The sequence below is a fragment of the Miniopterus natalensis genome, chromosome 7 (genome assembly GCF_054644295.1).
Source record: "Miniopterus natalensis isolate mMinNat1 chromosome 7, mMinNat1.hap1, whole genome shotgun sequence".
NCBI classification, from domain to species: Eukaryota; Metazoa; Chordata; class Mammalia; order Chiroptera; family Miniopteridae; genus Miniopterus; species Miniopterus natalensis.
In genome coordinates, this window is record NC_142087.1 from 17,732,471 (window position 1) to 17,746,361 (window position 13,891).

Below are 13,891 nucleotides of genomic sequence, written 5' to 3' on the forward strand. Positions count from 1 at the left end.
TGTTAACAAATAAATGAGTTGCAATAGTATCACAGAGCTCACTCTCTGGAGTGAGACTACCTCGATTCAAATGCCAGTTCTACCATTTATTAGTTGTATAATCTCGAGCAAGTTATTGAGCCTCTCTGAACCTTACTTTCCTCATCTGTAAAATGGACAAAGTTATACCTACTGTATAGTGTCATGAGGATTAAATGAGATCCTGATGAAAAGTGCTTAATGAGAATTGCGGTGAGTATTAGCTGTCATAGGCTTGTCTCATTTCTCTTGAGTCACATTGGAAAGGTATCATTTAACCCAGGTCAGAAGACTGTATCCATTTGAAAAATTCATGTTCAGTTAAGGCTGTCCTCATTGGTGACTGACATAAAGAATCACATAGATAAACTAAGTTTGTTCTCAGCTGGGCATTTGGCCTCTAGACAACATAAGTTAAGGACTGGCTACCATGTTGGTTATCACCCAAGGAAAAATTGCAGGGAGGAGGCGGCAAGTTGAAAGCCTGACTTCTTGGCAGTAGTACTGGCTGAGGAATTTGCTGAGGGCTTCTGTTAAGGCCAAACACCCAGCGTCTTGTGACTGGAGGGAGGAAAAATAAACAATTTAACTCATTTACCTCTTTATATTTTATACTTCAGTGACATTTAATTCATGTTTCTATCTCATGTGGGGGCCTTTCCCTTGAGTGGAATGGTTGGGGTGGGCAATGCCACCTTTCTCCAATCTGCATCCCGAGTGAGGGTCTATGCCCTGGCTGGGCTAAAGGGCAGACATCAATCCCATGAATGTGTGCTTGGCCAAATTCAAACTCACTTTAGGAAGGAAAATACACCATTAATAGGCACCAGCCACAGATGTTTGGCCAAGGAGCCTGCATTTCCAGTGTTCTGGGAAAGAGAGTGGGCGTGTGGTCATGCTCACAACCCTTCAGAGATGCCAGGGCCTTGAATAAAGTACAGTCCTTGACAAGACCCTTAGTCTTTCATGCCCCGGCCCCTGCCTGCCTTTCCAAAGTCATCTCTTGCAACTTTCTCTTTCCTCACTGCTCACTTTAGCAGCACTGAACCACTTTGAACACAGTGCATTTTACATTCTCTCTTTCCTCCTCTCCTTCTCTTTCATCTTTGATTGGATTTTTAGCGTCTCAGTTAAAAACTGAGATGTCACAGCAAAACTCGTTTTTGAGTATGCTGTTCCTTTTGCCTGAAATACTTTTCCTCTCCCTCCCACTGCCAACCTGACTATCTCCTGATTGCCCAAGGTTGTCTGGGTTGATCTCACAACCTCTGGGCTCTTTTTTATCACAGTATATTTTACGATGTCTCTTCAACTTGAGTGAGGGCAGGGGTTCACTTTTACAACCTATGTCTAGCAAAGAGTCCAGTAAACATTTGTTGATGAATGTTGGGACTTAGGCCTTGCCTTTTGGGGAATCCCATTCCTGACGCAGGACTGGCTTCCTTTTCTCAGAGAGACCTCACCAGTGTTTGATGGCGGTGATATACCAGGTAGGCAGTAGGACCTACTCCAGGAGTCATTAATTTCTTTCTGTTGATGAGATGTGGGTTAAGTTCTTGACAAAACAGGCCTGTGAAATGCATTTCCATTCCTTGGTACACTGGGGCCTTTCTGCCCTCCACATGCCCTGCTCCAACATGGCCATTTTCCTTACCTGAGTCTGAGTTCTATAGTAAAGCTCTAGAAGTAAAGCACCTTGTGTGGATCTGAGCAGGGTCAGGCACTGTCTCCTGGGAGATTAGACTTCAGGGTCCCTACTGCTCCCTTTCCCTCAAAACACTGGCCAGGCCACCACTCCAGACTGCCCTCTTGGGAGAGAGCAAAGCTGACATGCTCCGGCAGAGATGGCAGGGAAGGGGTTTGTGCATTTGGTTCTTAGAAAAGGGAAATGTGTGCAGATCTGAGTTGTAAAGTGGGTAGTCTGCTTGGCCATGTTGAACCCATGAGGGGTGGTTCCTTTCCCACAAACTGTACAGGCACCAAACATTTCACTTTTCTAAGCAAGGGCCGAGCACCAGAGCCTCCAGGGCCGATCCCACCTCCCTCACAGGCCCAGGTGCCTTAGGGGGCAGAGTCTGGAGGAGGCTGGCTGCCCAAGGGAGCTTGCCATGCCGGAACCATGACCCTGTTGAGTCTTCAGTACTGAGCACCACCAAGGGCAGAGGGGTCCTGGGCTTGGCATATCTGGGGAAATCCTTGAAGTGTGGGGCTGACCTGCCTGAGATGGAGGGGAGATGAGGGAGTGTGTATTCAGCCTCTTCGGCTCTCTCTGGCAGGTCTATAACTTGACCCAGGAATTCTTCCGGCATGGTAAACCAGTCAATGCTGAGAGTCAGAACAGCGTGGGGGTGTTCACCCGGGAGGAGGTGCGCAACCGCATCAGGGATGACCCTGACGACACAGAGGCCACCAAGCGCCTGAAGCTCGCCATGATCCAGCAGTACCTGAAGGTACCTTGGACCTGTGGGAGCTTAGCTGAGTATAGGTGCCAGAGCCAGGAAGACCATTCTGGGGAATCTGGCTCTGAGGAGGGGATGCTGCTCCTAGGTCAAGCCCTGCCCCCTGCCCAGCCCTGTCAGTCACCTGGTTTCTCTCTGGCTCATCCCGCAGGTGGAGAGCTGTGAGAGTAGCTCGCACAGCATGGACGAGGTGTCCCTGAGCGCCTTTGGGGAGTGGACGGAGATCCCCGGCGCCCACCACATCATCCCCTCAGGCTTCATGCGGGTTGTGGAGCTGCTGGCCGAGGGGATCCCGGCCCACGTCATCCAGCTGGGGAAGCCCGTCCGCTGCGTGCACTGGGACCAGGCCTCGGGCCGCCCCCGGGGCCCTGAGATTGAGCCGCGGGGCGAGGGTGACCACAACCACAACGCCGGGGAGGGCGGCCAGGGGGGAGGGCGGCCCCGGGGGGACGGGCGGGATGAGGAGGAGGAGTGGCCGGTCCTGGTGGAGTGCGAGGACTGCGAGGTGATCCCGGCGGACCACGTCATCGTGACCGTGTCGCTGGGCGTGCTCAAGAAGCAGCACGCCAGCCTCTTCCGCCCGGGGCTGCCCGCCGAGAAGGTGGCTGCCATCCACCGCCTGGGCATCGGCACCACCGACAAGATCTTCCTGGAATTCGAGGAGCCCTTCTGGGGCCCCGAGTGCAACAGTCTGCAGTTCGTGTGGGAGGACGAGGCGGAGAGCCGCACCCTCACCTACCCGCCCGAGCTCTGGTACCGCAAGATCTGCGGCTTCGACGTGCTCTACCCGCCCGAGCGCTACGGCCACGTGCTGAGCGGCTGGATCTGCGGGGAGGAGGCCCTGGTCATGGAGAAGTGCGACGACGAGGCGGTGGCGGAGATCTGCACGGAGATGCTGCGGCAGTTCACAGGTGCGGCCTGGGCCACCACCCGCTCCTCCCGCCCCTCCCCCCAGCTCCTCTCCCCCCTGCCCCTCTCCCTCCTCTCCCCCACCACCCCTCTCCTCCCCCTCTCCTCTCCCCAGCCCCTCCCCCTCCTCTCCAACCCCCTGCCCCTTTCCACCCCTCCCCCTCTCCCTCCCCCTCTCCCTCCCCTCCCCCCACCGCCCCTCTCCTGCCCCCCCACCGCCCCTCTCCTGCCCCCCCACCTCCCCTCTCCATCACCCCGCCCCTTTCACCCGCGCACCGTCCTCTGCCAGACCCTCTGAATCCCATGAGCCATGTGGGAGCGCTCGTCCCCACAGATTGTGAAACTGAGGTGGCGGAGGCCACTGGGAGAGCTGCCACCAGCTGCCACGTCTCAGCCTTGGGCTCCAAAATTGCGGGCTCCTGTCTGGCGGTTGAGACACTCAAAACCATAGGCTCTGTGTTTCTTCTCTCTAAGGGCTGCTGGTAAACACAGAGATGTCACCGCCAAACCTCAGATTGCTCACGTCCCACTCACCGCCTTGCCGAGCGGTGGATTTGTGTCTCGCCGTGGGATTCTTTTAGTTGAACGTCTTTCATTCGCTATCCCGGGAAAGCCCCACAAGAGCCCCTGAATTTGGAAGGAAACATGGTTCTCTAGAGCGCTTTTCGGGCAGGAAAATGAAGGCCCAGGGCGCGAGGTGTTTTGCTGGGGTGGCGAGGAGGCCGGCGGACCTCAGCCCCCCTCCCCTCCGCGCCTCCCCAGCGCCCCCTGGCGCCGCTGGAGCCCGCGCGGGGTGCTCTGCGCGGGGCGTCCTCCGGGCACTGCTACTTCTTATCCTTCCTCTTGGCTCTTCTGACTCCCCAACAGGGAACCCCAACATTCCCAAACCTCGGCGAATCCTGCGCTCGGCCTGGGGCAGCAACCCTTACATCCGAGGCTCCTACTCGTACACGCAGGTGGGCTCCAGCGGGGCGGACGTGGAGAAGCTGGCCAAGCCCCTGCCCTACACGCAGAGCTCCAAGGCGGCGGTGAGTGCGGCCTGCGGGCTGTGTGCGGGCTTCAGGGTGGGCGGGCCGGTGCGCCCGCGCTGCACATTCTGCGTGTGCATTTGTCCAGGGAGAGGAGGGCAGTGTATTCAGTGAGGGGCACCAAGGAACGCAGGGGTGGAGTGCCTCCTCTAATGGAAGGGAACACAAAAACTGCACTTAACATCTGGAAGAAAAGATGGAACCAAATTGAGATGCTAAACGCTTTCTTGAGGTTATAAAAACAGCCATTTGGTGCTGCGCTGTCCAATATGGTAGCCATTAGTCACATTTCATTTACGGTAATTAATTACAATTTAAATTAATAAATTAAAATTTTAGGTCCTCAGTGGCACTAGCTACATTTCAGGTTCAGTAGCCACATGTGGCCAGTGGCTACTGTGTTAGAACATATCTGTCATCATGGAAAGTTCTATTGGACAGCATTGATTCCATGAAAGTAAGTTTCCCCGATATGTTTTCACTTTCCCCCCAATATGTTTTCAGATATAAAATTGAGAATACTTATCCTCCCCTAAATCATATCAACTATATAATAAATAACATATAGAGAAAATAATAAATATGAGAGAAATAATTATACATATTTCTGTTCCCATAAAGTGTTTTTGAGTCCCTCCCTGCAAGTATGCACATACAATAAATGTTAAAACCCCAACAAAATTACATTTAAAACATTTTTCTTGATGGAATTGGTGCTTTCACTGACCTCTCTCCATCCGCCAACGTGGAGTCAACCAACCAGCAAGGTGCGTTGTGCCTGCCCTGGCTACCGTGCTCAGGGGAGAGAGGAAAAGGTTCTCACTGCTTTTATAGCCATCCCCTTGAAAAGCAAAACAAAACAAAACTAACTGTGGTTTAAACAAGACAGAAGTTTACTTTTATCACACAAAAGGAAATCCAGAGTAGGTGTCAGGATCTCGTATCATTAGCAGCCTGCTCCATCTTCAAGGCCTCCTTGTGGTCCAAGAGGGCTGCAGAGGCTGCTGCTCTCACTTCTGCGTTTTAGGCTGGAAGGAGGGGGAGGCGAACCTTGGGGCTGAATCAGTGTCTGTAAGCAACAGTGCACTTGGAACTAATTGGCCAGAACTTGGCCACATGACTATACCAGCTGCAAGAAAGGCTAGGATACATCATTTTTATTCCGGATGGCAGTGGACCCAGTTAAAAATCAGGGCTTTGTTACTGAAGAGAACAGAGAATGGATGTGGGAGTTTGCCCTCTGCCATAGTATGAGTTCCCCTTTCAGTTTTACTGCCTTTATGTGCTCCTTGTTGGTGGGTTAAAGCCTCACTGCTCAAAGTGGGTGGTCCACGGACCAGCAGCCCCAGCATCACTTGGAAACGTGTTAGAAATGCGGACTCTCAGCCCACCCCAGATCTTCTGAATTAAAAACTTCACTCCACTAGTATCCCCAGTTGGTGCCTTTGCACATTCAGTTTGAGATGCCCTGGGGAAGTCCAAACTCAAGCTTAAAATCTGAGCACTTGTGCTTTGCCTGGACCCCAGCTAGACAGCCTGCTTTCTCAAGGTTGAGACCTGGCTGTACCAAAATTGTCACTGTCCCCTGAACAAGGCCTGCTTTGGTGCATTTTTGCCCCCACTTTCCTTCTTCCTGAAATGTCATTTGCCTGTTTATTTACCCAGCATCTTCCAAGAAGCTGTCTAAAGGTCCTGTCCTCTGGGAAGCTTTGTGTGTACCCCTCCGATCATGAGCCTCTTTCCTGGGCTCTCAGCACCTCACCCAAACACCCATCATGTCACATATGACACCGTTAATAATTGGGTTTCGTGTCTGGCTTCCCCACCAGCAAGGAAGCTCCTCAAAGCAGCAGCCTGGTCACCTTTTATCTTCCAAGTGCCCAGAACAGTCCCTGGATCCTAACAGGGGCTCCATAAAGGTTTGTTAAATTACCACCTAATTTTATCGAGTGCTTATGTTCTTCCAGGTTCTAAGTGCTTTAGATACATTATTTCACTTAATCCTTCCAACTACCCTCAGAAGCAAGTGGTATAAACCCACTTTGCAGATGAGAACGCCAAAACTTAGGGAGGTTAAACTGCTTTCCCTGAGTTCGCTGGTAAAGAGGCACGATGAGCCTCTGAGACTGCACAGCCAAGACTCCTAAAAGCCTCAGAGCAGACAGAGCTGAGGCCTGGTGTTTGGGGCAGAAGCAGGGGAATGTGGCCAGGTGGGGCGGGCAACTCCTCATCCTGTGGAAGCAGCAATAACTGCATCTCAGATGCTTGCTCATTCCTCTGACTTGTAGTATGGATGGGGATTTCTGGGGCAGATAGGTGGCCTCTTGGCTTCTCTTGCTCTTCCACTCTCACTTCCCCATCTCCCACCCAGCCCATGCAGGTGCTGTTCTCAGGTGAGGCCACCCACCGCAAGTACTACTCTACCACCCATGGTGCTCTGCTCTCTGGACAGCGTGAAGCTGCTCGTCTCATCGAGATGTATAGAGACCTCTTCCAGCAGGGGACCTGAGGTCCCTTGTTACTGCTGAGTGTGTTCCTTAAAGAACCACTAACTCGTGATTGCCAGCCCTGCCCCTTGATGCCATGTGCTCCTATTTTCCTAATCCTCTGTAGAATGGATTTATATCTTTTGTAGAGCTAGACTCCTTGACTGGCTTCAGACCTAGCCCTGTAGCTTTTCCTTTTCTCCCTGCCGGGTGGTGACTAGGGTGGGGCCCGTTTATTTACCTCTGCTCTGACCTCTGACCTCCTCCCCTCCCCTCCCCTCCCCTCCCCTCCCCTCCCCTCCCCTCCCCTCCCCTCCCCTCCCCTCCCCTCCCCTCCCCTCCCCTCCCCTCCCCTCCCCCTCCCCTCCCCTCCTCTCCCCTCCCTTCTCCTCCCCCCTTGTTATTGTAAGTGCCTTCAATACTTTGCATTTTGGGATAATAAAAGAGGCTTATCCTTCTTGTGCTCCTCAGCTTCTCTCTTCTGTTTTTTCTCAGTCTCATGTGTGTGTTTATTACACTCCGTTTGAGTGCGGGGGGTGGTGGGAAGAGCTGTGGCCTGGCTGTGCCCCCAGAAAGGGAGGTGCCTGCCTTTACTGGAAAGGGATATCCCCCACTCCATTGTATTTGTGGTGGTTTGCCCTCCTGCTGCAAAGACCCCTCAGGGATAAGGGCCTCTCACTGCTCCTTCAGGATAGGCCTGGGACTGCCTACTGGCCCTTTGCTGGACTTCTGATAGCCTAATTGGGTGACATGGCCACATGGATGAAGGTGAGTTCCATGGGAGGGGACACCTGTTGTGGTTCCATTAATTATTAATCAGTATCACCTGGCCATGGGGCCCTGGCTCAAGGCCCTTGGGTGGCTGCTGTTGACTTCTGGGAAGGTGGATAGTGTGGCCATTTGGGGGGCAAGGGGATATCCCTAAGTGCTGCCCACCTGTTGTGTTCCAAGGGCCTACCCCTTATTGGGGATGGTCTTTTTCGCTGAGTAAAAACACACACATATACACACAGACACCCCCCTTACATATACTTACCCCCCCCCACACACACTCCCACACAGATACGCCATCTTACACCCTTCTACCTACACAGCTGCATCTACACACATGCACTGAACCTGAAAGAACATTTAGTCATTTTTACTCCAGATTTCTACTGATAAGGGTTCAAATGCTATAGAGTTGAGGGGTTGGGTGGTGGAGGAAGTTGTGAAAAGCCAGGTGGGCCCCCTGGTTTAAGTCTGTACGAGCTTAGATTGGGTCTCCTTCTTGGAAGTTTAGGGCACTGCCCTGTCCCCCCTCACCTCGGGTTATTATGGAACTATACGACATGCAGACATGCCTGTGCACATGCCTGCCTGCACCCATGTACGTGCACACCAACCTGCACGCACATAGCTAACAGGCATCTGGCTTTGCCAGGGTTGATCCCCCAGACATCTTCATGGAGCTTGTGTCAGGGATTTATATTCACCTAATGAATAACTTAAAAATATGTAAGTACATACATTAAAAATATTTCAAATAGAGGATCTATTGATGTGGTTCTTCAAGCTCAAAAGTCATAAAAGGCTATACCGAAACATCTGCCCCCAGACCTGTCCGCAGTACTATTGCTGCTCCTCGCAGCCCATGTTGGTAGTCTTGTGTATCCATTTCCAGATATAAGGCAAAAGAAATATATACCCTTCTCCGTCCTTTTTATACAAGAGTGAAAAACTATTCCTCCTGTCTGCATTTTGCTTGTTTTAGTTAAGATAATGTATCTTGGAGCTCTTTCCATAATTAGTACTTAAACAGACAATGTAAATTTTGACCTTACTTTGGTCAAAGAGTGCCTGTCTCCTTCCTGGCTTCAGGCTACTTTGTGGGAAATGGATCCTGTCCACGCCCTGGATTTCCCCCACTAGCTGTGATGGGATGAACAGGAGTGGCCATCACGTAAGTAACAGGGAAGAAAGTCTAAGAAGAGTCTCAGGATCACAGGTTAGGGGTTTTAAATGACTCCTTAGGATGAAAAGTTCTGAAATGTTTATTTGGTGACTGCATGCTGGGAGCTTCAGGTGTGGGCAAGAGGGAGGGAAAGAATATTTGTTCAGTGCTAACCACCTGCCAGGCAAGATGTCAGCTATAAATGCTGGGCGCATGGTCTCTTGATTGGACGTGGATGACAGCTTAGGCTGTGGAGGGCAATACATCCCCAAGGGGAAGCAAAACAGACCTAGTGTCACTCAGGTAGGTGGTGATGCTGAGACTTGAATCGCAGTCTGTCCGACTCCACAGTGCAGGCTCATTCTATTGCACAATGAAAAGAAGACGCTTTTGCCATCCAAAAAAAAATCTAGATCATTGCTGGAGAGAGTGGAAATGGGTACAGGCCCACTGAGAGACTGTGTGGCAGATTCTACTAAAGCTGGTCATGTGCCCACCAGCATTTCCACTCCTGAGAAATGAGTGCATGCGTCCACCAAAAATACATACTAGAATGCTCATAGCAACAGTTTGTATAGCTGAACACTGGAAACAGCTCAGATGGCCATCAACAGTGGAATGGACAAACTGGAGTACATTCATCCAGTGGAACATTAACATACCAATAGAATAAAATGAGTTGATATTTGCAAACATCTATTAATCTCAAAAATATTACGTTGAGTGAAAGAAGCCAGACATGAGGCCACAGGCATACACTGTTTTATTGAGCTTCACTTTATAGATATTAAGTTTTTACCAACTGAAGGCAAGCCCAGCACCAGCAAAAAGATTATGACTTATTTTACTGTGATACTTGTTTTACTGCGGCGGTCTGGAATGGAGCTGCAATATCTCCTAGGAGGTATGCTTGTATATACCATAAGTTTTCTTTTATATGAAGTTCAAGAATGTGCAAAACTAATTTGTGATGTTAGAAATGAGGGCAGGGTAGTGCCTGGGAAGGAGTGTGGGGGTGCTTTCTGGCTTAGAGAAATGTTTCATATCTTGATCCAGTTGGTGGTTGCGTGGATGTATACATTGGTATAAATGCATTGGGTTATATACTGAAGATTTATGTACTTTTCTGTGTGTCTGATATAACTCAATTTAAAGAGTTTAAAAAAGAATCTGAAGATGCCCTTTCCCTGACCCTCCCATCCCAAAACGTATGGTTGTGTTGGCCCAGAGAGAATTTCCTCCTTGCAGCAGAGGTGATGCACTGTGAGAGCAGATAAAGGCACGAAGGACCTGCTTATGCCCTGCTGGCTCTCCAGTGATAAGGACTGGCCTTGCATTTACATAGGATGTCACCGTTTACCAGGCCCCTTGCCTGCATCCCCTCATTTGGGCACCTGCAGCTGCATGGCATGAGGGAGACGGGGATTGTTTCCTATCAGGAAATCCAGGTTCCCAGAAGGACTTGTGTGGGGCTGTGCCATCTCAAGCGGAAGGGAGCAGCCCTGGGAGGCAGGCGGGGGGAGCCTCACGGACATAGGTGGGTACTGGTGTGGGAGGGGAGGCCTTGGAGAGTTTGCCAAAGCAGTCAGCCCTCCAATGGACTGCCTCCATAGCAAATAATTGTGTAATGTGGGTAGCACTTATGAGTTGCAGCTTCAAAAGCAGATTCAAAGCAGATAAAAAAAAGCAAGAATCATTGAGAAGTGAGGAGAGACTAGATGTACCAGGAACAACATAGCATGAGTTCCTTGCTGGGATTCTTTCTTTTTAAAAAAATCTTTATTGTTGAAAGTATTACAGGTGTCCCATTTTTCCCCCCAATTGACCCCTCCACCTCGCTCCCACCGCCTCCCCAGGCCTTCACTCCATTATTGACTGTGTCCATGGGTTATACATATATGCATATAACTTCTTTAGCTAATCTCTTCCCACTTTGCACCCCCTTCCCTCTTTCCTCTGAAATATATTTGTCTGTTGTCTGTGTCAGTGTCTCTGGATCTATTTAGTTCGTCAGATTCTTTCCTTCATTAGCTTCTTCTTAAAGAAGACCCTTCAACATTTCCTGTAGTGCTGGTCTGGTGGTGATGAACTCCTTTAGCTTTTTCTTTTCTGTGAAGCTCTTTATCTGACCTTCAATTCTAAACGATAGCTTTGCTGGGTAGAGCAATCTTGGTTGTTGGGATTATTTCTGAAGCATCTTTGGCATTGATTGATACCCAAAGGACTCGATCAGGAATGGAAAATGTGGCATGCTCTGGCCAACACCTGCTATCCAATTCCTATCACCTGGGGAAGGTCACTTGAAAGGAAAGTTCTTTCCTGGCACTGGATTCTATGTAGAATTGTTTGCATTGTTTCTTGTGCTGTCAGCATCAGTAAATCCATGGGCAAGGTGTTCAGTTGTGGTTTTGTGGAAGCCTCAGAAATGTTCCCTCAAGGGGCCTGGGGCACTTGGCAAGTACTATCTCTTCCCACCTTTGCTGCTACTAGACTGGTGAGCAGTATGTTAGCTCCTACTTCATGAGAGCCACTTGGAATGTCTGCCCTGCCCGCAAACAAAGGAGTGAAGCATGTCTGGATTGAGCCACCCTGCATTCACTTGGGCCTGTTGGGGTGAGCCCAAGGGTAACCCCAAGGAGCAGAGTGAGGTGGGCTGCTGGCTCAGTTCTAGGAGCTGCCTGTCTAATGAATGGTCTGCCAAAAATAACGGTAGTGTTTGCACGAGGCCACGCTTTCTCAAAATGACTGGCTGGGCTGTTGGTGGAGGCCACTCGTGATTTGTGTAGGACAATCAAATGTCAACAAACAGAAGGATTTGTGGCCCTACCAAGGTGGCATCCAGGACATCTAAACTCATGTTAAGTATTTCATATAAGAAAGGGGTGGTCACAGCCCTGCTTCAAACTATATAACTGGAGATGATGGATGTGAAAGCTGTTCTTGCCTCCTATTTCCAGTAGTGGTTGTTGAACACCGATTTTGCAGGAGTGTTCAAAACCCAGATCTCTGTTAGGGGATCATGTCAGGCATATTTTATTTCAGTGAGCTCCGTATTTGAGCAATTTTGATCCATTTCACTACAGAGCCCATTACTACTTGGATCTGTCACTTTCCCCCTCTCCTTTGTGGAGCACATAGGGTCACACAGTCATCTGTCCATGACTAGTTCAAGGCTGTAATCAAGACCGGATGTCATATAGCTCTTCCTTCCCATTTCTGAGCTACTTCAGTGCCCTTTCCACGAGCCATTGGTTCTCCTTTTGCTTACTTAGCGTGTGTTAGGCTTTTATAACTAGTGTTAAATTAACTTAATTAGTCCTGACTAATTAAAATTGGTTCCAGGAGTGGGGTTTTCAATGCTCTATTATTTTTCTAGATCTCTTTCCAGTATCCTCAACTCTCTTGCCATTTGTTCTGTTAAAATCCATTTGTGGATCCATTGTCTGCTTTCTCCACAGTTGTGTCTGAGTCACCAACAGGTACAGCTGGAGAAAAACATGGAGCCACACCTGCTGGACTCAAAACACGGCAAAGCAGAGCAAACAACACCACACCGCCTACCGGAGCTTTCCATGGACTTACCGTGTCCAAAACAGAACTCTCGATCTGCTCCTCCCCAAACCTACTCTACTTGACTTGAGTAAGGGGTCCCACTGTTTGGCTCAGGGCAAACTCCTGAGTCATCGGCTCCTCCTTTCCTTTCCACTCCACAACCAATCATCAGATTTGCCATCAGCAAATGTTGGCTTTATCTACAAGACACATCCGGAATCTGATCACTCGAAACTTTCTGCCATCGATGCCTCTGGTAGCCCCTTGCGTGGTGTCCTCCCACACTCACCCCTTAGCCTGTTCTCCACACAGCAGCCGGGGCGATTCTTTAAAACTGTGAATCCAATGTCGTGCTCTCCTGGTTCCCAGTGACTCCCGCCACATTGAGCATAAAAGGTGACTTCCAGCTCCTTACGGGATCTGTCTTCCGGCTCCCACTTCCTGCCCCCCTCCCTTGGCCTTGGTTGTCCCCTTTATCTGGAATGCTTGTCCCCAGGTATTTTCAAGTTTCTTTCTCTCATTGTGTTCAGATACCTACTCAGCTGCCACTTCTCTAGGGAGACTTCTCTAAACACCCCATTTTCACAACACTTCCAGTACACTACTTCCTCCCCTTATTTGTTTCTTCATAGGCCTTCCCTTTCCCTTTCGTCGTTCTGTGTTATTTATTTTTTTGTCTGTACCCCACCCCCCCCAGCGAATGCCAGTTACCTGGTGTATCAAATAAGTGAACAAGTGAAGAAAGAAGTCGAACGGAATGGTGCCAACTTCTGGACCCACCCTCGGGGATGGCTGGCATTGTCAACCTGCCTCTCCTGCCTCTTCGCTGTCAACAGGCAACGTGGTCTCCTGTGCCACAGACAAAGTAGAAGCCCACTGGAGGCAACTTTCTCACCAAATCTACAAATAGCCAACCTTCACCCCAGTCCTTTTTCACTCCCCCCTCCCACCACCCGCACCCCCACAGGAAGTGTGTGACCCCCCCCCCCCTTACTCAGGGACTCGTCTCATCCGGTCCTCTGCCCTTCTCTCTAGGACCGTCTTCCCACCCACATTTCCTAGTGTGCCCGTCTCTCCGACCGCCCACCTTCCTCTCGCTGCCTCCTTCCCTCGCCTCCCCCCACTCAAGCTGCACGCTAGCCTAGCATCTTCCACACGCGCACCCTCACTGACCTCATCCTGGATGTTGCTGGTGGGGAGTCTCTGGTTGCTGAGGGAGACCCAGGAAGGGCCGGGAATGTTTTAGAGATGGGGAGGGGCTGCCCTGGATCCTGGGGTCTCCCGAAGCCAGAGCAACCTCAGGGGCTGAACCACGTCCTATGGCGCCACCTGCTGGCCATGCTGGACTACAGCCCTCTCGCTGCTGGGAGAATGCTGTCTGGATTCTGCGTGAGCTTTTCTGAATTAAAAAAAAAAAAAGACAACAACAACAAACCCCCAATAAATCACAGACAGGACCTTTACTTAATATTGAACAAATGAATAAAATAAGATTGTGGCTTACTC

At 50.3% G+C, this 13,891-nt stretch overlaps 1 protein-coding gene across 2 annotated transcripts in view; it reads left to right on the top strand.

The window, feature by feature from the left end:
- SMOX (spermine oxidase) overlaps nucleotides 1-7,186 on the top strand; it is a 35,723-nt gene extending 28,537 nt beyond the window's left edge. Inside the window, exons 4-8 of one of the 2 annotated variants that reach the window (XM_087818852.1) lie at nucleotides 2,295-2,468; nucleotides 2,629-3,388; nucleotides 4,254-4,414; nucleotides 6,244-6,333; nucleotides 6,786-7,186. In XM_087818852.1, coding sequence (XP_087674978.1) covers nucleotides 2,295-2,468; nucleotides 2,629-3,388; nucleotides 4,254-4,414; nucleotides 6,244-6,333; nucleotides 6,786-6,923 — 1,323 coding nt within the window. In that variant the 3' untranslated portion in view covers nucleotides 6,924-7,186. The remainder of the gene's footprint in view (nucleotides 1-2,294; nucleotides 2,469-2,628; nucleotides 3,389-4,253; nucleotides 4,415-6,243; nucleotides 6,334-6,785) is intronic. The other variant, XM_087818851.1, reaches the window with a different exon arrangement.
- The last annotated feature ends 6,705 nt before the right edge of the window (nucleotides 7,187-13,891 follow it).